Raw genomic sequence first — 24521 nt, 5'->3', positions numbered from 1 at the left:
TAAGCATAGTAACTAACATAAACAATAACAACACTAATACAATTTGTTAGGAACTACTGGTAGAACACTACAAGATTTATATTTAATTGAGGGAGCTTTTTAGTAGAGGTTTTTAAAAACCTCCAAAATACACTTTATTTATGGTAATTTATAAAACTCCCCCTAATAGTGATTTATAAAATTTAAACTTAATCCCCAAAATTACCCTCTTTTGTGTATTATTAGGTTTTCAAAACTCACCGAGGTAGAGTCGTAGAGAGAAGAGAAGAGAATGGTGATCGACAAAACCCTAGGTTCTCTACTGTCGGTGTAGTTGCCGTTCAGTCACTGGTCTGCTGCCGTTGCAGTCGTCGATTCCGCCACAACAGTTATCGCAAGAAGCTCATAAATTGAGCCACCTCCTCTATCAACATTATAGTTTAAGATATGGTTGCTCTGTAGCTATGGTTGCCACTGCAATTTCCGCCACCATTTCCGCTCATTTTTCGCCATCGTTGCCGTTGTAGTTTCTGTAGTCGAAAGCTTCTGAATCAAGCTATTGTTTCAAATCTACTTCTCCTTTGACTTGCCACTGGTATTCTTCTTCTTCTCCATATTTCACTTGTCTCTATTTTTCTGCTTCTTTGAAGTTTCAATTGAGCAACCAGCTTAGGGTAATCATTCAAATGTGTTAAATTAGTGCCTAATACTGTACTTGTTTCGACAATGAAGTAATTGCTATTTGGTTATTACGTTAACTGGACTCGTGATTATGGAATTTTATCATTGTGCGGCGTCCTGCAAATTGAAATGGAATTGGAAATGGAAATGGCTTGGCTGAATATGGTTGCATGCTTTTACTTGTTCATTTTTGTCACAATTTCTTGTTTCATTGGGATATTCTGCATTTCTACATTTCTACAAATTGCTTCAGATATTATGATTGCAAGATATTATAAATTGATAGTAGTGTAGTTTTCCAAGTTCATCTTGGACTAAGATCTTGAGAATACTAAAGGTTTCATATAATATAAGAGTGTTGCATTGTCTTTATTATTGTTTTGGTTACCAATTTTGTTCTTTATTACATCTCTTGTAATTATTCTTAACTGCTGAAGAATACTTAGCCAATTATTAGTTGCAAATAGCATTTAGTCTTTTTGTTGTTGAAAGATTAGATTCCCTTGCTTTCCCTTAAGTGTATACAAACCTTAGTAACTAGTTTATATTTAAAAGAATTTCCTTATCTTGGATTTATCCTTTCTCTCTTAGTAACCAACGCATTTTCAGATCTGCATTTTGTATTTTTATTCTCTGTTCCATAGTTTCTTTGTTTTGTTTCTATGGTGATGTTGTGCTGTCTTTTAAATTATGAAAATTGATGCATATATAATGTATTATGATTTTGGCTTATGAGGAATTAGCTCCCTCAATTAAAAATTTTGGTGAACCTTCCGTCGGTGGGAACACACATCTTCTACTTTCTTCAAGGACACAGTGAGCTGGTCAACTTTAACTTGACTACCCTAACCAACTTCTCTAACATGCTGAAAAAGCTGTTAAGCTTTTCAATTATGGAGTTGGATTTTGAATCCATAATAAGCTATAATCAAAGCAAGCCTTTAAGTGTTTATTTATTTGATTAAAATTTTTTTTTGGTTTTGTTCAGGTCGCAATGTTTTTGAAGAAAGATGTGGATGGACAGATTTCTAACTATCCCAATCTTCCATCCAAGTTGTTGTGTCTCCTTCACAGTGTTACTTTGCATGTATGGAAAATTTCTTTTTTGGTTTGGTTTTTGTATTAGTTTTGAGCTGAAGATCAATATAAAAGGTCTGGAATTCTCTTATTTTGATTGTATGTTATTTTTTGGGGATTTTTTTTTTGGCAAGCTGGCCCAGAAACTGATGAAGTTTATGCTCAGATGACACTTTAACTTGTGCCTTCTGTAAGCATCATTTTGGAATGTCTCAAATGTTTTATAATTCTATAACACTATGATATACCAAACATCAATTTGTATGATACAAAGTTTTCTATTAATTTGGAGTCTGATTGTAAAGAAAAACGGCTTGAACTAATGGAGATTGGGTTTTTTAATTAAGGGAGCTCAATTCCTTAGAAAATGGTGAAAAATGCATGCATCAAAATGCTGTCTTTTGGAATAAGAAAGTTCAAACAAATTCCAAATAGAAGTATTCCTTCTCCTATTTCTGATTCCCCACTTCACCAAAAAGGTCTCTTCTTCACTATTAATTATTATATATAGTACTATGTTATATGTATCTTTCTATTAGTTATTATATACATCTATCTACTATTAATTATTACTGACTGTTGTCGGATTCATACATGCAATTTTTGTTCTTCTTTTAGAGGAGCTTTTCATTTTTTGGTTACTAATAGGATTCAATCTTCATTAAGTTCATTGTACTATACATACACCTCATAGTTTAAAGTATAAAAGTACAGAACATTATGTGCTCAATGTTCAATTATTATTTAATTGGCCAATCAAACATGGTAACCGTGTTAGAATTCTTTGATATAAAACGTGTTCATTATAAGTTGTAATTAATAGTGTAACTAAGGAGTGGGAAAATTGGATGATCTTATAGAAACAGAGGGAAAGTGAAATAAAGAGAGAAGGAATGAGGAAGAGAGTGAGTCACATAAGGTGGAATAGAGATGAAGACTTGGATAAACTTTTGCAAATTGTTGGCTCATTTGAAGTTTGCTTGCTTGCTTTTGAGTGTTTTTATTATTTTCATTCTTCTTCTCTCATTTGCTTTTCACATTATTTTTCTTGATAATTATCTTAATATTTGATCTTTATCTTTCAATTTGCAATCGATTAAAAGTTTTATGATATATTATTAGGATATTGGTGTGGGAAGATGGATTCTGCAACTTTGCAGCGTCAGCAGCAGCACCTAAAATAAACTCTGGTGATTGTCCTAATAATAATAATCATAATAATAATAATGGTTCTTCTTCTTCTTCTGTTTATGTTATGTGATTATCAATAATACAATTATTAATTATTATTATTATTGTAATGGGTGAAATTGAATAAGTGTAGGTTGATAGGGAAAGTTGCTGCAAACAGTCACAAATGGATATACAAAGAGCCTAATGAACAAGAAATCAACTTCTTGTCAACGTGGCATAATTCAGCTGATTCAGTTAATAATACTTATTAATTAATTCATCAATAATCTTACTCTTAATTATATTCTTAATTACAGCATCCTAGGACTTGGGAAGCACAGTTCCAATCTCGAATAAAGGTAGTATTATATTTGATGATTATGATAAGAAAATAATAAACATTTATATTCATATGTCTACATCATAGGATCTTTATTGTTTCTTGATTCAAACCATAGCTCTCATTGCTATAAAAGAAGGTGTTGTTCAATTGGGAGCAATTCACAAAGTTCTGTCTCTACTATATATATATGATTTGAAATAATTAAGTGCTTAATTGTGGTTAATTAGTGATTAATGAATTAAGGTGATTGAGGACTTGAGCTATGTGGTTCTACTGAGGAAGAAATTCAGCTACACAGAAAGCAATAAAAATTAACTTGATAATGTTAAAAGGTCTTTCAGTATTGGGACCTTCAATGTAATTATATATTATTAATGTTAAAATTTTAGAGCTTAGTTTGTGCGTATGCTTTAAATCTTTTTTTATGTGTATTTTTTTTATATAATTAGATGATATTGAAATATTGAAATTGTTTTATTTTACTTTTTAAAAAAATAGTAATAGTTATGTATTTGTGGAGGTTTGAAAATCTCACAAAATAGTTAATTTTTGTTAAATTAAAAATTAATTTGTGAAGGTTTTAAACTGCCACAAAAGTGATTTAAAATTGTCACAAAAATTCAATACAAAACCCCCCACTAAACACATACAAAACCCCTACTGAATAGATTGTGGAGGTTCCTAAAAACTCCCACAAAAGACCTCGTGGCACCTCAAATTTTGGGGGTTTTAGAAACCTCCACAAATTATTTGGTGGGGGTTATAAACCTCCACAAATAAGAAAAAAAGTCACAAATAAAGAAAATTCTTGTAGTGAAAATTAATAAACCTGCTGAAGATTTTATCTTAAAAGACTCAAGGAAAACTACAGGAGGCTGTGTAACAATATTCATTAAAGCTTATCACATTGGGGATAAAAAGTTTCCAAACAAATTGCAAATTACATAGCAGCTACAAAAAAGATAGAACAAATTGAAATTCGTAATCAAGAAAAAATATACTCTACTAAGAACCAATAAATCAAAGGTTAATAATAAAATAAAATAATAAATGAGACTTTTAACACATTTTCTAACCCATTTGAATATAGTTGTATAATCGTAACCTTCACCATATTTCCATTATCATCTTTAACCTCAGAAGATTCATGAACACTGATCAAGAATCCAATAACATCTAACACACAAATAAAAGAAGTGGCAAATATAATGTTAGAAAGAAGAAGAATTTTAGTAATAAAATTCAACCAACATAATGATCATGACATTTAATAATAAATAATACATAATCATAAAAGAAGAGAATATTGACCTATCAAATATATTGAATCTTCTGTAAGCTGAACAAGGTCTTCAATAGTGTGTAACTCATATGGAATAGGTGAAAAGTTAACACCATGCAATAAGATAACTTCAGTATGATTCTAGAAGATCAACTTATATCGATGCTTTGTTATCTTTGCCATACCAATATTTGGGACAACAGTGAACTGAGATATGGAATAGATATTCCCTTCTTTCATAATACTTTGAAAATGATTAATCAAATTGTTGTTTACAGTGCATTGAACCTTGTTGAACTACAAAAGCATGATTTGAAACAAAATATTAATAATTAAAATTAAAAAAATAAGATTACTGGCAACTACTATTATAGTAACAAAGATAAATATTTAAACTAAATCACCTTTTCATCCATTAATAATATTTGTAGAAAACAACGTCTTTCTTCATCAGTATCAACATTTGGTAATGTCCACAACCTCACAACTTGAACTTTAATTTCGTAGTGTTCAGACCAAGGAGTAATTTTTTCAAAAGGATAATACATGCCGGCAGAAGTTAGAATATATGTGGTTTCCATTTTTTGAACTAACAAGATAAACTCATAAACTCACAAAAATAATGACACATATGAAAACATTTTATAATGTAGAGTAATACAATAATATAAAATAAATAATAAAATACTTTTAATAGATTTCAGTTTGTTTAATAAAAAAATATTCAATAAAAATAAAAAATAATTGTCAATTGTATTAAAGTTTTCCCTATGAGCATGAAAAGTGAAAGTATACAGAAACAGAAGGAGTTTTTTCATGTAGTAGTAGGTACCTGCACATAGAATAAGCTTCTGAATATAGTGTTGTCGATATCATGAACAGGAAGTTCAATAGTTTCTTCATTCATTATGACACTGAAAAGAAAAGAGTCAACTGGAAGAAGGAAAACTTTGTGATTAAAAATAAATCCTTAATAGTGTCACATAATATTAGGGGTATGGTATGGAATGACGTCTTCGGATGAAATCAACACCATTTATTTGCACAATCTACAGAAGAAAAATCAATGGTAAAAAAAGATTATTTGAATATAATATTGAGTTTCTTTAATTTTAAAACCGACCGAGAAACTTCCTATAAAGTTAACTATTTTTTAAAATATTAAGTATATTGGTATATAGATTTTAACCCAGCTTTTTTTTACTCTTTTAAAGGATAGTACTTAAAAAAAGAAATTAACATGATTCTAAAAGTAGGATTCAATATTTAAAACTCTTTTTTTTTAATAACTAAATAACTAACTCTAAATTATTTTTTTACTATTTTTATATAAAGAATTATAAAGAAAATAATAAAGAACTACTTTTGAAGGAATTAATTTTTAAATATAATACAACAACTTAAAAAAATGTAATAATTGTTCATTAAGTAAATTATATAAGTTATTAATAATAGAAATTTTAATTATAATAATAAATACGTGTAGTTCATAAATCTAATATCCATAATACTTTAAAAAAAAGTTTACGGTATTTTTTAATATATTTTTAGTCTTTTAACATTTTAATATTATGCATGTTAACAACTTAGCATAAATAGTTAATTTTGATTCAATTTGATTATTATTTATCTAATTGAATTACTTTTAATATTTTTTGTTTCTAATTGAATTATTTATAAATCTTTTGCTTCTACTTCTCACGTGACTCGTTATTATAGATTATAATTTTTTTCACTCTGATGGTATTTGTTTTTTAAGTTACCCAATAATTTTCACATTCTCTTAATCTTTACTTTAATATAAGATACTATATACTTTTAATGTTGATATTATTTGTCTTTATCAGGTATAATTCATTCTATTTTTTATACTCATTTTTAAATAATTATTATGGTATTTATTTTTCTTTAAATTATTCAATATTTTTAATTTTATAGCATTTATTTTTCTTTAAGTTACTCTATATATATGTTACTTTTATATAAAGAAAAAAAAATAATAAAGAACAATCTTCGAAGGAATCAATTTAACCTAATCATCATTTACCAAGAAGAATATTCTCTTCTGAATAAATAAAAAATATACATTGCTATATTGTTATTTTGTAAATATTCTTTGAACAACAAAACAATAATTAATAAAATATCAAAAACATATATTTTTATAACGAAGAAGTGTAAACTCCGTTAAATTAGTAAATAATTAGTCAATAAATTAGTTTTTAATAAAAAAATTAAAAATATGAATATTATATTAAATTAGGATAGATCTCATCGAAACGAGAATTTTGACATTAATTTCAAAGAATTCGGCCCAATATTGGACCAACAGGCCGAACCGGTTGAACTAAATCCAAATTGGGCCCGTGGGCCCAACCAGCCCAGCACACTTAAATGAAGTACGGTTTCTTCTTTTCCATTTCAGTAAGAACGCTGAAAGCAATACACAGGGGAGAAGAAGAAAAGAATCCCCCAACCCTCTTACGGTAAATTCATATCACCGTATCTCCTCCGTCCAGGCTTCGATCGCTGCACTGTTTGCGGCCACGTGACCACCGCGTCGAGCTCTACGTTTTCTACTGGAACAATTTCATAGGTAATCCGCTTATTCACTCTCAGCCTCTTCTTTCCCAATTTTTGAAAATTATGTGGAGGTATTGAATTTCTTTTCTTTTTGATGTTTTAGGATCCAATTAGCTTGAGGAAAACGTTCACTCTTGCTTATACAAAGCTTGGGTAAGGTGAGGATACCATAAATCCTATTTAATTTACTGAATTTATGTGTTGGGTATTAAATTGGGTATATATATGTTATGGATGTGTATTAGGTTGTGAATAAATAATTGGAGCTTGAATTTGTGGATATTGGATCTTGGAGAAAGCTATTTTTGGACTTTTGGGGGCTGTATTTATTTTAGTAAGTTGCCTTGGACAATATGCAGAAAATTGGCTAAGGTATAGTTTAGGTTTCTTGTATTTAATATATAATGTTCTGTGAAAACTTAGGCTAGATGACCTTAGGATAAGTTGGAACATATGGAAATGTATGATGCTTAGTGTCCTTAACATCTTGGATGAGAATTGGTTATGTAATGGTAATTGTTGTTATATGAGTAATGGTGTGGTAAATGTTGAGTTGATGATGATATGATTTTGTACATATGAACAAATGCCTAGTGAAATTGTGAGTTGTGAAAGTGTTCCATGTTGTTGTGTCTTGGATGATGAATTGGTGTAGGATCTTGTGGCTGGGTTATTGTATGTGTTAGGGTTGATTTTTCAGGTGAGAATGGATGATATGTGAATGGAATGAACAAGAAAATGGAGGTTTAAAAAGTTTGTAAGAATTTGGTTTTGGGCCGAACTTCGACAAGCTATAACTTGGCTTTCGGACCCTCAATTTGTTTCCAACTTGTTTTAAATGAAAATTGGGTTCGTGAAGTTTATGCCGTTTGAAGAACGGATGAAAAATGATTTAAAATGATTAAGTTATGTGCGTCGGAAGTTTGGTAAAAAAAATTATGTAAATCTGCAACTTTCTGCCTAATCAGGTTTTTGGGAAATCGCACGCGAGTAGCCTCATGCGTACGTGTAACGGACCAACATGCATGTCCACGCGTACGCATGGCCCACGCGTATGCGTGACATGAAGTATTCACCTACGCGTACGCGTGGCCCCTATTTCAGCAAACAGGGTTTTCTAAGTTTTTAACCCTATTTTAGACTTCTAAACCTTTATTTTCATTCCTTTAGTCATAAATAATAGTATTAAACCTGATCATCAGATGAAGCTAGGAAATGGGGATAACTTGGATGTGAAGTAAAGCTGAAATGTGATGAATTGATTATGAAATGTTATGAATGATCATGTATGATACTTGGCTTGAATAATCAAATGATCTGAGATACGAGACTCCCTTGGTAAAGTATCGTGGCTTGCCACCACGTGTTCCAAGTCGAAAACTCGATACTCTGTTGACCCTACAACGTAAGGGTGACCGAGCACTTATAAATTCCCAGGAATGGTACCCCCATTGAGCGATTATATATATATATATATATATATATGAGAAAAAGCTATGCATAGACTCATGGGATGCGCATCGGGGGACAGTCCAAAGGCTTAGCAAACCGGACTTGTTGGGGTGGCTTGATAATCGACAGATGTGACTCATCGGCCAAAGGATAGTCATGCATCATGAGCATGTTACTTGAATTACTTATTTGTGCATTAACTGGGTGTGCCTAAGTGTATTTGTTATGTTAAATGTATATTTGCTACTTGCAGTACTTGTAACCTTCTTGTGTTTGCCTTTATTTGCTTATTTGTCTGTGATATGTTGTCGGAGATGGAGGTATGGAGGAAAGGCGGTAAGACCAGATTTAAGATTAAGTAAAGTTAGGCTTAGATACTCTTAGAAAACCACCTTTTATGGTTTCTGTTTAATACTTTAAGCTTAATAATCTAAGTGTTGGCGTTCTAGAATTGCCTCTAGCACTCCCAGGACCTTATATCTTATATGTGTGACACCTTTACCATACTGAGAACCTCTGGTTCTCACCCCATACTATGTTGTTGTTTTTCAGATGCAGGTCGAGAAGCACCTCGTTAGGCGTCTGGACTTCTGAAGTGAAGTGGTTATCGGGTTATTTTGTTGTACAGTTATGTATATATACGTACTTAGTTTCCTCTCCGCATGACTTGATCCTTTTGACCCTCTTAGAGGCTTATGGAGAGACATGATTTTTTTATGTAAATTTGGGTTTTGGATATGTATATATATGTGTATATATTCTTCGGCCAGCCTTGACTTCGCAGGCTGAGTTAAGAGCTTGTTATTTTGTATCTTTGGCCCTCTATTCTTACTTTTGTTATCTTATAATTGATAGCTATAGTTTTCTTAGTATGCAAGTTAACTCGTTTTCTGAGCGTTGCGTTTTTATTTCGCGATTTTTATTTCTTCTGTTCTTCAAGGCTCCTAGTTTATTATATTCTTTCTGCGATTATATGTACACTTTTTATTTTATAGGTCGTAATACCACATCACCTCTGTTTTACGGCTTAAGCGTAAAGCTCTGTATGATAGGGTGTTACAAGAAGTAAGATCTTTTTAAGAACATTTGTATGTTACTTAGAATTAGATAGTTTAATATGATACAAAGACTAAAAAAATACTAATATTTATTCATTAACTAAATTATCTAAATCATTAATAAGAGAAACTTTACTTATAACAATAAATACGTGAAGTTCATAAATGTAATATGTATCTATTTATCTATTATTAAAACATAGGCCAAGGTACTATTTTAATATATTCTAACTTTTTAATATTATGCCATACCAACATAAACAGCCAATTTGCTCAATTTTATTATTACTTATGTAATTGAATTTTTTTTGTTTCTAACTAAATTACTTTTAAATAAAAAAAGCTATTTATATATCAAAATCAGCCACTAATGTATTTGTGTATAAATATATGTGTGGTTTAATTTATTTTTAATATATATTTATATTTCAACATGTATTTTATACTGGTAGCTGATTTTGATGACTGATTTTGGGATACATGTAACATTACTCTCTTTAAATTTATTGCTTCTACTTCTCACATGACAAGTATATTTTTATATAGTATTTTTTATAATACTCTATTTTAGTATGTTATAATTTTTTACTATTATAATCAAAATTAATATTTATTTATTAAATTAAAAATACCATATAAAAATGGACAACTTTTTAAGTATTCTTTATATAATAAAAATTAATATTTATTTATTTAATTAAAAATAACATTAAAATACCATATTTTAGTACTCCTTATATATCACTACAAAAAAGGCGCTAATTTGCGGGAGTTTTTTTTTGTTTTGCGGGGGGTTTTTAATCCCCGCAAGTTGTGTAACGATGGTTTAGTAAAATGACGCAGTTAGGTGTCCTGCAATAAGTTATGGGAGTTTTTTTTAGAACCATTGCTATTTTGAACTCAAAATTAAGGCGGTTTTTTGCCCTCCGCTGTTTGTGGGAGTTTCAACTAAATTGCATCGGTTTCTAAAGATCTCCAACGGTTCTATGTTGTAGCAGTTTTGATTCAGGTTGTGGGAGTTTTAAACCCCCGCAAATATCTTATACTTAAAACAACTTTTTATTTTGTTGGAGTTGTGAACTCCCGCAATTTATAATGTAACGCCAAAATAAGATATACTATGATATATCTAGTTTTTTCTTATTTTATAAAATATTAATTAGAATGCAAATTTTAATAAAAGTAAAATTCTTTAAAGTATAAATCTAAAATATAACCCATTAAAATAAATAATAACTTTGTTATATTATAATAAAATGCATAATATTTGAATCTTCACTGTCTTTATATGTCTAATCCTAAAAATTTTAATAAGCTAAAATAATATAAACTCATAACTACCACTAATGAGTTCACTACTTGAATAAGTTTGTTTAGTAAAAAATTGCAACATAATACCCTAACAAATGTGCAACAATAAACAACTAATCAATCTTTAAAGCAATGCTAAACAATGTCTTCACGATTTTCATTGCTTCCGTCTGATGATGTTCTTCTTGTTGTCAGTGTAATAGTTTCGTTGTCAACATCATTAGCCTAAAATAAATTAAAAACAGAAATGTCAACATAAAAATTGCCACATCTATGACACTATAACAACAATTCAAATAAAAAATAATTTAAGAAGGCATTAACCTTTCCTTGTGTCAAAAACTTGAACAACAAATTAGTAACAGTAGGGATGTAAGGTTAGAATATACAAGACTAATACCATGCTAGAACATTAGCATAATATAATAGTTATCATTTATCATAATTTTCAAAATTATTAGTGCAACATAAAATCGAAAAGAGAAGGCAATTTACCTAAGCTCCATGGTCAAATATACTAGTAAGTTCAACAGGAATTCTTCCTTCTTTAGCAAGAAAATAAGCCTTAAATGTAGTCAATGTCCCATCAAATTTAGACTCCAAACGTTTAAAATCAGCTTGGGAGTAATTGGTAGTAGATGACATTGAAATTGCAGAATTAGCTAACTGGCTAGGATGATTGACATTTCTGAAAGTATTAGTAGTGTTGCTCCTATTCCCATGCATCGCACTCTACCAGAATGCTCCTTCCCCAAACACTTTGCCAATAGCATCATTTGTGGATGGTCCAGATTTATCTTTCTCATTTTGAGCCATAAGTACTTCAATTTGTTCCTACAGTTGAGATTTAAACAACAAAAAATTAACAAAATAACATTAAGGTTTGGCAGATTTTGAAGTTACACTTTTTACTAAAATAGACTAAAAAGTACAACTTACCGCTATATCCCTTGCTTCATCAGTCACAAACGATCCATCTTTCTTCTTATGAGTTTCTATGTACATTTCTCCACGGCTAATTTTTCGTCCAATTTCTAAAAACTATGCAAAAGAATATAAAAAAATGTTAAAGAGCATATGATAATTTAGTAACAAAAAAAAAATGAGTGATGGTTCATACTATTTCATGTCTTTTCCTTGAAATGGGTTTCGAGCCACCAGGATGGGGAAATGTTTGCTTCTTGCGAACTTCCTTATTTCTCTTACACATCTCCTATGAAAAAGAAAATGAAGATTAGAAAAGTGATTACGTATTAATATTATATCCTCAAAAATTTAGCATGTTACCATTGTAGAAGGTAGAAACTAATACTGAACAAAGGATGCCCATTGATCTCTGTCAATGCCAACTGGGACATTATCAATGATTGCTTGTCTACTCATGCATGGATCATAGAACTCATCCCATAACTTAATTCTATGTTGTGACCACTTTTTTGCAAGGCTTAATTTGCAATATCGCTTTGCAATGTCCTCAGAAATTTTGAAATGAAATTTTGGCTATAAAAAATAATCATATATAAATAACAAGATATCATTAACAATAGATAATATTATTAAGAATTTGATAAAAAGTAAATATTTTAAATATATACCTTCAGCAAGTTACTAAAATACTCTTCAAATCTAGATCGAGATATACCTAAAGGTCCTGACCACTTTGAGAAATTGATTGAAAATAGCTTACAATCAACTGCCAATGTTCCTAGATATCCAGCAAGCAAATCTTGGGCTTCTCCAATAGCTTGTTGATCTTCAAAGTTTACAATAACTTGGTCATCTCTAGATAAGTTATCCATTTCTTTAACTTTTAGCCTTCTAGTCTTAATAGTTCCATTGTGTCTTTATTTAAAAAATTAAGAATTAAATTAAAAATTTAAAAACAAAATATTTGCATATAAAATCAATTATATGTAAGTACATAATTACTTTTAAAAATTAAATTTTAAACATTTTACAATTAAAAGCTTTTAATATAATTGGCTGATATATATATATATATATATATATATATATATATAAACAAGCATCTATACATAAATTTGGTCTTAATACTTATCGAGAATTTGACCATTCTATAACAAAAAAGAAAAGAAAAAAAGATAATAAGAACGATAATCAGACAATGCTTTGTTAACAAATTGTTAGTGAACACAAGCAAGGAAATGGTCTTATGTATGTTCTTTGTGCATCATAGTTGATATTGACAAGTGAGAAATTTTAATTAACTTACATATGAAACACCACCGTATGTATATATTCATCAGGATCCATGTATAATTTGTCAAAGACCCTAAGCTAATAAATGTTTTAGACTTGAATTTTGAAAATGACAAACTTGTAGAACCGGTATATATTATGTTCCAGATAAAAATTGTGTTCCAATATATATAGATAGTGTGGACCCAAATACAAGTGAAGTGTATGCAAAGAAAACAAGAAAATAAAAGCCATATATATTTGATTATATTCTACTAAGTTTCTTTTAAAGCTATACCCAATTATTACAGCACCAATATCCATTACTAATCACAGTATTAGAATTCCAACTCTCCTTAAAGTTTCGAAGGATAAACAATTAGACATTCAATAATAATTGGGAGTTTATTCTGAATATTAATATATAACTCATTTAAATTTTTATGTCTTATCATTCTACAAATCTTTTATCACTATTACTAAGTTATTTATCACTTTACATTAACCATGCATATTATCAACTTATCATTTTTAATTCTATTTAATGGACCTCTTTGTACTGCCTTGCCATTAAAACCAACCTTAATTCAATACATGTTTTAAACCAATGTCGGTAGAACTAATAAGAGTATGTATATAGTACTCAACAAATTTGAAAATTTAGAAAGTATTGAAAAAACTTCTATCGATTTAATATGAAATTTATAAAAAATGAAAAAATAAAATACTGAATCAGTACAATATCAGGAGTCATGCATGAAACTAATCAATGCTGCTATATATAGTGCTTTCAAATACTTTAATTTCAAACAAATTGAACTAACTAAGTTATCAAGACCCTCCAACTACTCTTGTCAACTTCAATTAGCCAGTGAAGCGTGTGCAAAGAAAATAAGAAAATAAAAGCTATATATGTTTAATTATATTCTACTAAGTTTCTTTTAAAGCTATGCCCAATTATTACAACACCAATATCCATTATAAGAATTCCAACTCTCCCTAAGATTTTGAAGGATAAAGAATTAGAGATTCAATAATAATTAGGAGTTTAAAATAATCTCCTGAATATTAATATATAACTCATTTAAGTTTTTATGTATTATCATTCTACAAATCTTTTATCACTATTACTAAGTTATTTATCACTTTACATTAACCATGCATGTTATCAACTTATTATTTTTAGTTCTATTTAATGGACCTCTTTTGCTGCCTTACCATTAAAATCAACCTTAATTCAGTACATGTTTCAAACCATTGTCGATAAAACTAATAAGAATTTGTATATAGTACTCAATAAAATTGAAAATTTAGAAAGTATTGAAAAAACATCTATCGATTTAATATGAAATTTATAAAAAATGAAAAAACAGAACACTGAATCAGTACAATATCAGGAGTCAGCATTGAAGAAAGACTCAAGCAACAATTCATTTAAATGGAGGACACATTAACATAAATAAACAAAGCTCTGCATAACCATCACAATAAATCCCTCTTTTATGTTCTACCACACATGTAATTCAAAAATCAGTGTATGAACCCTAATAATTTCAATATGTATATGCTATCAAATTGTTACCTTTGCATAGAAGCACACAGCTGCCATTATGAACGGAAACAACTGAGCAATGGAGTGCTAACAATAGCAGCAATATGAACTGAGCCGGAATGCGAACAGGAACAGCAGCAGCAAATGCGAACGCCAACAGCAAAGCAAAACGAACGCGAGTAGCAGAGGCACAACGACGAAAAACGGCAATCAATGAAGAAATGCGAAGAACGAAGCAGTTACAATGTTAGAAAAGTGGGAGCAAAAAAGGGTGGGAGGAAGGGAATTGAGTTTTGCGGGAAGAAGAGGATTTTGCGCTTCCCAAATTGTGTTGGCAAATCTTTTTTAATTGAAGGGGTTGTTAAAAATCCTGTTATCTAAAATTAAAACTCCGGTTAATAAATTTTTTAATAAAATAAAAGAAAATATTTTATTTTCAAATTTAAATTTGCAAGAGTTTTTTAAAACCTTGTTAACGAATTCCTATATTATAGCCTTTTTTGTAGTGATATGCTCTCAATAATATTATTTTATTTACTGTTTTGGGTTCTAACTTTTTACTAATTACGTTTTTATTATTATTTGTAATTAATTTTTTATTTAATTTATCATTTCTAATAGGAACAATAATACATATTATAACAAATTAGAATAATAAATAGTGAACAAGAGTTACCATAATAAATTTTACAATGTCAAACAAAAAATATCCTATAATTTTTTTAGTACTCTTAATATTCTTTCATTTAGTATTATTTCGGACGATAAAATTTTATTACTTATGACTCTATTGTTATATATGATCAGTTTTTTATTTATTTTATTATTTTAAATTTGATTAGTAATTCATATTTTAATAGAAATACAATAACAAACTTAATTAAAAAAGTTAATAAAAAATAAAAAATCAAAATATAAAAAAGGTACTAAAATTTGATAAAAAAATTAAAATATTTGAAATGACTTGAAACAAATTTAAAAATTCTTTTGAAAAAAATAATTAAAATCAATCATGATCATCAAAAGTAAACGCTCGTTTAAGTGAACGTAGAAGCAACAATTTCTTACTTCAAGTAAACACGCTTTTAGGTTGTAAAATCACTTCTATGTTTAGAGGAAAAAAAGGAGGAAAAAAGGTTGCCAAACATAAAAAATAGCGTTCAAAGAATTTAAACGCACTTTTATCCTCTCCAACATATTTGCTAAACACACGCTTAAAATTTTAAAGTCTAACACAATTAACAATTAACAAATTAATAAATTAATAAATAAATATACAATAAAAACAATATAGAGATTTGAGAATTAACATATTAAATACATTATCCACAAAAACTTCAACACAACATGAAGTATAGAATTAATTTTGCACGAAGTTAGTAAATCACATCTTGTTTACTTATTAGAGCAACTTTTTGCAAAAGAGAGTGGATCAAATTCATCCCACACTTCTCCCACAATGTACACAGGTCTATTTAACTCATAACCAGGTGGTCTAGTAGTGTAACACCCTACTACACAGAGTTTTACGCTTAAGTTGTAGAACAGATGTAGTATGGTGTTACGAACCTCTAATCATAAAATATACACATATAACAGTGTAAAGAGATAATATACTAGGAGTCTTGAAAAACGGGTAAACAAAATCGCAAAATAAAAAGCGCAACGCTCAGGGAACAGAATTATTTGCGTGCTAAGAAACCTAAAAATTAAGGATAGGAATAAGCGAAAGAGTAAAGAAAGCCAAGAATACATCATAACTAGCTCCTGACTCAGCCCGCGAAGCCAAGGCTGGCCAGAGAATATATATACATAATATACAGGTATCCCAAAATTCTCAAAATACAAAATAAGACCCTAGCTCTCCCTCAACCTCTATGAGGAACAAAATAAACAAGTTTCTTAGAGAGCAAGCTAAGTACCTAGGTACATATATATACAAACATAAAACCCAAAATAACCCAGGGATTACTCCGCTTCAAAGATCCAGACGCCTAGCGAGGAGCCTCTCGACCTGCATCTGAAAATAACAACACAGTACCGGAGGTTCTCAGAATGGTAAAGATGCCACGCCTATAATAAATAAGGTCCTAGAAATGCCAGAGGCAATCCTAGAACTCCGATATATAATTATAAAACCTAATTTCTAAGCAGAAGCCATAAAAAGGGGTAGGTAACACACTAGGTACCCTATACTTATTTGCTTTAAAACCTAACATATAACACCCAACCAATTCACCCTTCCTCCGTTCCTCCGTCATCCATAATTCAGCAGAGACAAGCAACCAAACAAGTTCACACACAGGTAGAAACAGATAGTGCAAGTAGTAAGTATAACAGATAGCAGGATATATATTCGGTTAGGCAATCTCAGGTAATACATAGCAATCAAAACAAACAAATGCACATGATGCATGCCTATCCTATGGCTGATGAGGCTCATCTGTCGGTTATCCAGCCAACCCGACAAGTTCGAAAACCTTAGACTGTCCCCCATCGCGCATCCTTATGAGTCTATGCATAGCTTTCACATTCATTCATCATTTAATCACTCAATGGGGGATATCCATACCCGGGAATTTATACGTGCCTGGTCACCTTTACGACGTACGGTCAATAGAGTATCGAGATTCAACCTGGAACGCGTGGTGGCAAGCCACGGTTCTGTTACCCATGTGTTTAAGGTTTGATTCTCTTAATTCTCTACTAACCTTACTTTCTAAGGCTTTCTCTTCATCTAACAATCAACAAAAATTTAATGCACAAAATACACATATCAAGAGGTCTTTTAAGGGTTGTAATGGGGTTAGGGTCAAGGTAGGATTGTATTTGGCCAAGTGGACTAAAATCTGAATCTTTAATTAACTTAAACTTTTCCCACCTAACTTAAGACAATTCATGTAATCACAATAAAAATATAACTGTCCATTAACCATGTTTTCCACATATTCATGCATCCTAATTTCGAGTACAGTACATATGCATTGCTATCACCATTTACTTTGGGGCATTTTGTCCCCTTTTACTTATTTGCTCTTTCTTTTTCCATTATATTTTTTTTCTCTTTTTTTTTTATATTTAGCTTTTTTTTTTCTTTTTCTTTTATTTTTCTCAATGCATATGATTAAATTATTGAATGCATGAGCATGTCCTAAATTTCTTTCACATTTTCATAAAGATATACAACACCCAATTCTTAAACCAAACGTTTCCAAATCCACTTTTTCCCACACTTAATTCATGAGCACTCTCACTAGTATAAGCTAACCAAGGATTCAAATTAAGGACATTATTGTTTTTCGCTTAGAGTTAATGATGTGTTAAAGTAAAGAATAAAAGGGATAAAATAGGCTCAAATTGGTTTGCAAAGGATAATGAAAGGTTAAGGCCATATGGGTATGTATGTAAGCTTAGTGAAACAAGGCCTCAATTACATAAGTGCATGGATACATTAAACAATAGAAATATAGAATCAAGCAAGACAAAGATCACAATTTTAGAGAGAACAACACACACCAAAAAAATAAAATATTAATTGATAAGATGCAACCAATCAAGTAGGCTCAAAATCTCACTGGTTTTGTGTGTTCGAGGTCTAAAACCATGTTCCAAATTAAAATTTCTTCAAACATGTTTTTCAAAAAGTTTAATTCAAATTAGTGAAATGCTATAAAAAGTTTCTTGAAAAAGAAAATATTACTTCAACCAAGTGGTAAAATATGCACAAAAATCAAACAAACATGCAAATGCAACAATGAACTAACAAAGAAAATTTAAACATTGGTGCTGAGAAGGAAATAACTAACCCATGGAGATCGGTATCGACCTCCCCACACTTAAAGATTGCACCGTCTTCGGTGCATGCTGAGATGTGCAGGTGGACGGGCTGCTACAACTGATGCTTTTCCTCCAAAGATTGTGTGGTAGACTTGTCTATTGCTCCAGTTAGAAACTTTTTCCTTTTCCCTCGTGGTGGCCAGCCTGAAAAGGGAGAAAAGAAAGGTAACATGCAATTCAAAGGGATAGAGCAAGGAAGAGGACAGTATAGGTGATAATTAATGCACGGTAAAGAAGGATGTCATTAACACATGGTCATGACTACATGTGAAAAGTTCATTCATGGAAATATAGCAAGTGCATGTGATGGCAATTAAATGCAAGATGTTTATTGACATGCCGGCAAAGGCATGAGTAGCATAGATCAAGCATTAAATGTCCAAGTTTGATTATCAACTCTTTCAAACTAACAACCTGTTTGTATTGACAATTATATTTAATCAATAAAATATAAAAGGGGTTTTGTGAAAAACAGGCATTAGAGTAGTAGAATAGAGTAATATAAAAATAATGCACAATGCCATACGGGTTTTTTCACAAACACATAGCATGCATGGTAAATATGTTATTGAAAGTATTGAATATTGAACATGCAAGCATCCTTAAAAGAATTGATAATTGTCAAACAACTCCTTAATAATCCACAAGCAATTATAGAAGAAAATAATCACTCAAATAAATTTCTAACACCAATTAAAATAATACAAAAAGAAAAAGAAAGAAAAAGGAAACATAGATAATGAAAGTAAAAAGAAAAAGAAGAAGAAAACATAAATAAAAATAATAATGAAAAAGTAAAAAGGGGAAGAAGAAAAGAAACAACCTTGATGATGATGATAAAGAAGGAGGGAGAAAGTAAAAAAGGAAAAAGAATAAAGAAGAAAGAAGGAAGAAGAAAGAAATAAGAAGGGAGGAGTAAAATTAAGATTGGGGAAGAAAAGATAAGATATCTGGTGCTGACATAGTTAAACTGTGCGTCGCATGTGACGCGGACGTGTGGTGCACGCCTTCGCATGGTTTATGATATTTTCAGGTGACGCATTCGCGTGGGTGACGCGTACGCATGATAAGGCTTGTGCTTCCAGCACCATTCCAGCCCCACTCCATCATAACTCTCTGCCATACACCTCTTTACGTCGATTTTGCAGGGTCACGCGTGCGCGTGGGTGACACGCACGCGTGGAAGGCTGGTTTTTCAGGTGACGCGAACGCGTCAGGGACGTGTTCGCGTGGGCATGTTTGTGCCTAAGGCACGCCTCCAGCCACGCTCCCGCGTCATGAATGAACACGAATAAAAATAAAATAAAATAAAACTAAGAACAAAAAGGAAAGAATATACCATGGTGGGTTGTCTCCCACCTAGCACTTTTAGTTAAAGTCCTTATGTTGGACATTTGGTGAGCTCCTTGTCATGGTGGCTTGTGCTTGAACTCATCCTGAAACTTCCACCAATGCTTGGACTTCCAATAAGCTCTATCAATACCAAGTAAATTTCTCAAGCTTTGATGGAGTTCTTCACAAGCTTTGAGCTCCCAAATTTGATCCTCATATATTCTCGGATCCCAAATCTTGTTTCTACACCCGTCTCCAAGTGGATCATGATGATTCCATCCGGGTGGTTCAGCCTTAGAATTCTCATTTAGGCACCCAAACATCATCCTATACCCAATTAATTGAGAATTATGCCAACCCTTGCAATCAGGCCTTGAGCTTCCAACCATAACGAACCTAGGATGGTGTTGCCAACCACTACCCATCTCCCTTTTACTCTTAATGCCACAAAGAGCTCTAAGTTGACCATCTGTCTCAAGTAAACCATATTCAAGTGGGAAAGTAAAGGTCAAGGATAAGAATTTTACCCACTTAAATGTTGTATTGGATGGTAATGGCTTTGAGAGAGGTGTTTCTAATGATCTTGCAAGCTACACTCCCTTATGCTCTTCTTTGAATTCTTCCACCTCCTTGTAAGCTTCTTCAATTTCAACATCTTCCTCTTGGTAGCTTTCTTCCAATTCAATTTCCTCTTCATTGCTTTCCAAGGGCATGGGAGGTTGTGCTTCTTCTTCTTTAATCTCCGTGTCAAGTCCAATGGGAGAGGGTTCTATTGTAGATAAGGGTTCATCAATGATTGAGTCCATCTCTTGATCATCCCCTTCAAAGTCTTCAACCATGATATGCCTTGGAGGTTGTACACCCTCCTCAACACCAATTTCAAACGTCTTTGAAGGAGGCTCTATAACTTGACTTTCCCATGGAGGTTCCGCATCTCCGACGTCAGCAACCGCTTTTTCCTCTTCAATAATTGATGCTTTGTCCAGTTGTTTTAGTATAAAATCGTACTCATCCTTGATGATTTTCTTTCCATGACAACTCCTTTCAACTATTCCTTCATCTTCAAGGGTCTCTCCTACCTCCACATGTTGGGCCTCCCCTTGCTCTAAGACAAAATCAGACTCCTCCTTGATGTCTTCCTTTACTAATTCTTCAACCACTCCTTCGACTTCAAGGGTCTCTACTACCTTCACCTGTAGGGCCTCCTCCAGCTTCTTATGATGTATGAATTTGCGAAGACGATCTCTTTTCTCTTGTTTCTTGTCAATAGCATAGCTGGGATCATCTTGCTCTTGGATTGATGGATGTGGATGCTCTTCCATGGAGGGTGGTGATAGGATGGGGTGATCATTATGTGGTTGAGAAAGAAGTGCACTAGAGTTTGAGGGTTGAATATTGGAGGTAGAGGGTTGGTTCATGTGGGATATAAGATTTTAGAGTGTAGATGTGAGACTAATGATGTTAGAGATGAGTGTGTTGTTATTCAATGGAGGTTGGGGTGGATAGGAGGGTTCATTTGTTGGGAGAAAGGGTCATAATACGGAGATGGTTCTTCTTGATAAGGATATAGAGATGGTGAATATTGAGGTGGTGGTTCTAGGTGTGGTTTATATGGTGGTTGGGGTGCTGGATAATGATTAGGGTCATATGGAGGTGAATGGTGGAAAGGGGCTTGTGAGTTTGGTGGTCCAAAAGTTTGTTGGGGAGGTGGTTCATAAGCATATGGTGGGACTTGTTGGTGACTACAAGGTGGTCCACCATATCCATCATCTTGGTACGCTCCCTGGAATGGCTCTTGACCATAGTAATTTGGTGGAGTTTGGTTGTCACGAAAGGGTCCACCATAACTATTATCATGGTATGCATCACAGAATGGTTGTTGGTTATAGCGCATTGGAGGGGGTTGTTGCCAAGTGGGTTGATCAAATCCTTGTGGCTCCTCCTATCTTTGATTCTTCCAACCTTGATGCCTATTTTCATTATAGTTTCCATTCCTTACAACAACATTGGAACCAAACTTAAAGCGAGAGGGGTGAGAATTCATAGTAGCTAATAAAAATTAAAAACAAAAATAAAAACAAATAAACAAGCAAAATAAAATATTTACAATAACCAATAATAAGGCACACGTTTGCAATTCCCCGACAACGATGCCATTTTGACGAACGAATTCCTGCCGGTAAAGAATTTTATAAGAATAATCGCGTTGTAAGTATACTTTCTGAACCAGCAAGAAATTCTTTTGTACAAAAATTTGGTTGTCACAAGTAACAAAATCCAATAAAATTTATAACCGAAGTATTTAAACCCCAGGTCATCTCTCAAGGAATTGTAGGGAGGTGTATTTATTATTGGTTATGAGTTTTCTGGGGAATGTTGAGTTTGGGCAATGGGCACAAGCATATGATTATAAATTAAAGCAATGAAAATTAAAAGAGGTTTATATTATTCTAAATAAAAATCCTTGAATGAAAGAATGATTAATTGGAAGAAAATAAATTATTAACTAGAAAAACTCTTGGCAAGGTATGAAAACTGGAAATTCCATCCTAGTTATCCTTATTAGGTGTGTGAGAATTGGCTTTTGCTCCCACTTATTAGTTAACCCTTACTAAATAAAGGAAACTCAAGTGGACTAATCAACTTGATTCCTCAAGTCCTAGTCAACTCCTATGGAAAGACTAGCTTTAGAGGGATCCAAATCAACCAGCAAGAATTCCAATTTTCAATCAACAGTTGAGTTTGACAACTCAAGTGTCACCACTTACTCAACCAAAGCCAAAAGGGAAAAATCCAAATTATTTATATAATAACTAAAAGAAAGCAATCATAAATCTGAAATATCTCAATGTGTATTAATTAAGAAAATCAATCCTAACATGGAGTTCATAAACCAAATTGGGAAAATAAAAAAACTAAAGTAATAGAATAAATAAAAGTAGAAGAGAAAATAAATTAAAGGAACATTGAACCTGGAATGAAGAAATAACCATAAACTAAGAGGAATCCTAATCCTAAATCCTAAGAGAGAGGAGAGAGCCTCTCTCTCTCTAAAACTACATCTAAATCCTAAAATTGTGAATTATGAATGTTGTCTTCATGAATGAATGGATTTCCCCACTTTATAGCCTCTAATCTGTGTTTTCTGGGTCGAAAACTGGGCCAGAAATCGCTGGGGGCGAAATCTGCCACGCTGGTTTTTTGTCACTGCGACGCGTGCGTGTGATGCATGCGTCCGTGTCGTCTATCCTCAGAGCAATGATAAACCCATATTTTATGATATATTTTGTGCTTAATCTGAGTGATTTATTCAATCCTTCACCCACTTATTCATATTAATTGCATGGTTTTACTTTCCCTTCCTTATTATATGATGTATGTGAAAAACATGTTTCCTATGCTTTAAAATTAATTATTTTAATTACCTTTATTTCCATTCGATGCCGTGACTAGTATGTTGAGTAGTTTCGGATCTTCTAAGGCAGGAATGACTTAAAGGATAGAAAGGAAACATACAAAAATGGAAGGAAAGCACAAAACGAAGTCTGTGAAGAAACTGGCATCCACGCGATCGCATGGGCGACGCGGCCGCATGCCAAGCGCGAAGAAGCAGCGACGCGGCCGCATGATTGACGCGACCGCGCGCCTTAAGCAGAACACATATGACGTGGTCCCATGACTGACACGACCGCGTGACAAGGAAAACTCTGAATGACGCGACCGCGTGACCCACGCGGACGCGTGACAGAGGCCACGCACCAGAAATTGCAGAAAATGCTCCCAGTGAATTCTGAAGCCCTTTTTGGCCCAAATCCAAGTCCAGAAGGCATAGACCAGAGGTTATGAAGTGGGGGAATGCATCCATTCAAGGGGAGACCACTTTAGTTTAGTTTTCATGATTTAGATTTAGTTTTGAGAGGGAGATTCTCTCCTCTCTCTTAAGATTAGGATTTAGGATTTCTCTTAGTTTTAGGAGTGACTCTCAATCCCAGGTTCAATGTTCTTTTACTTTATATTTATCTCTTACTTTCAGATACTTTAATGCTTATATTAGTTATGTTGCCTATTTGGCTTATGCTACATTCATGTTACAGATTACTCTTTTGAATCAATGTTATTTGAGGTATTTTAGTTTAATATTGCTTTCTCTTATTTATATTATTGTTATTCCCATATGAAGACATTTTTATTCCAGTAGATTTACTTTCCTCCCTTTTGGTCTTGGTTAAGAAATCAGTAATTCAGGAGTTATCAAACTCAAACATGAATGGTAATTGTTATCTTTGTTAATTGAATTGAACTTCAATAATCCCAATCTTTTCTTAGGAAATAAATAGGATTCGAAGATCAAACCAATTAATCCCTTGAACTTCCTTTATCTTGGTAAGGGTTAACAAAGTGGAATTAAGATTCAATTCTCATCATCATTGATAAGGATAACTAGGATAGGACCTCTAATTTCTCATACCTTGTCAAAAGTTTATTTACAGTCATTTATTTATTTTACTTGCCATTTAAATTACTTGCTCTTCATTTACTTTAATTGCTAATTAAACTATTCCCTCCTCATTCTCAAAACCCCAATTTACAATCTCCATAACCAATAATAAGAACATACTTCCTTGCAGTTTCTTGAGAAGACGACCCGATGTTTGAATACTT

General features: G+C 32.0%; 1 protein-coding gene and 1 long non-coding RNA gene across 3 annotated transcripts; one reads left to right on the top strand and one right to left on the bottom strand.

The window, feature by feature from the left end:
- Window positions 1-207: 207 nt before the first annotated feature.
- Window positions 208-3197, top strand: LOC112758873 (uncharacterized). The gene is made up of 4 exons (XR_011874183.1): window positions 208-574; window positions 1649-1747; window positions 2860-2927; window positions 3062-3197. It is a non-coding gene; the product is annotated as an uncharacterized lncRNA (long non-coding RNA).
- Window positions 3198-10848: 7651 nt separating this feature from the next.
- LOC114925451 (uncharacterized) lies at window positions 10849-15058 on the bottom strand. 2 transcript variants are annotated; one of them, XM_072220182.1, is made up of 7 exons: window positions 14721-15026; window positions 12535-12692; window positions 12227-12439; window positions 12060-12152; window positions 11879-11980; window positions 11435-11773; window positions 10849-11164 (listed from the first exon to the last, which is right to left on the bottom strand). In XM_072220182.1, the coding sequence occupies exons 3-6, from the start codon at window positions 12227-12229 to the stop codon at window positions 11672-11674; spliced, it is 300 nt and encodes a 99-aa protein (XP_072076283.1). In that variant the 5' UTR covers window positions 12230-12439; window positions 12535-12692; window positions 14721-15026; the 3' UTR covers window positions 10849-11164; window positions 11435-11671. The 2 variants fall into 2 exon arrangements, with proteins under 2 accessions (XP_072076283.1, XP_072076282.1); XM_072220181.1 differs by lacking the exons at window positions 12227-12439; window positions 12535-12692 and having other exon boundaries at window positions 14721-15058.
- Window positions 15059-24521: the final 9463 nt, after the last annotated feature.

This window comes from Arachis hypogaea, chromosome 16, assembly GCF_003086295.3.
Source record: "Arachis hypogaea cultivar Tifrunner chromosome 16, arahy.Tifrunner.gnm2.J5K5, whole genome shotgun sequence".
NCBI lineage: Eukaryota > Viridiplantae > Streptophyta > Magnoliopsida > Fabales > Fabaceae > Arachis > Arachis hypogaea.
This window is presented reverse-complemented; position numbering and strand designations above follow the sequence as displayed.

Excerpts from the sequence above, each read along its gene's own strand:
- LOC114925451 (XM_072220181.1), bottom strand. The coding sequence starts at position 14,747 with ATGGCAGCTGTGTGCTTCTATGCAAAG. Across the intron at positions 12,153-14,720 it reads CTGTGTGCTTCTATGCAAAG|GAGATGTGTAAGAGAAATAA; the intron begins GTAACAATTTGA and ends TCTTTTTCATAG. Across the intron at positions 11,774-11,878 it reads ATGAAGCAAGGGATATAGCG|GAACAAATTGAAGTACTTAT; the intron begins GTAAGTTGTACT and ends TCTCAACTGTAG.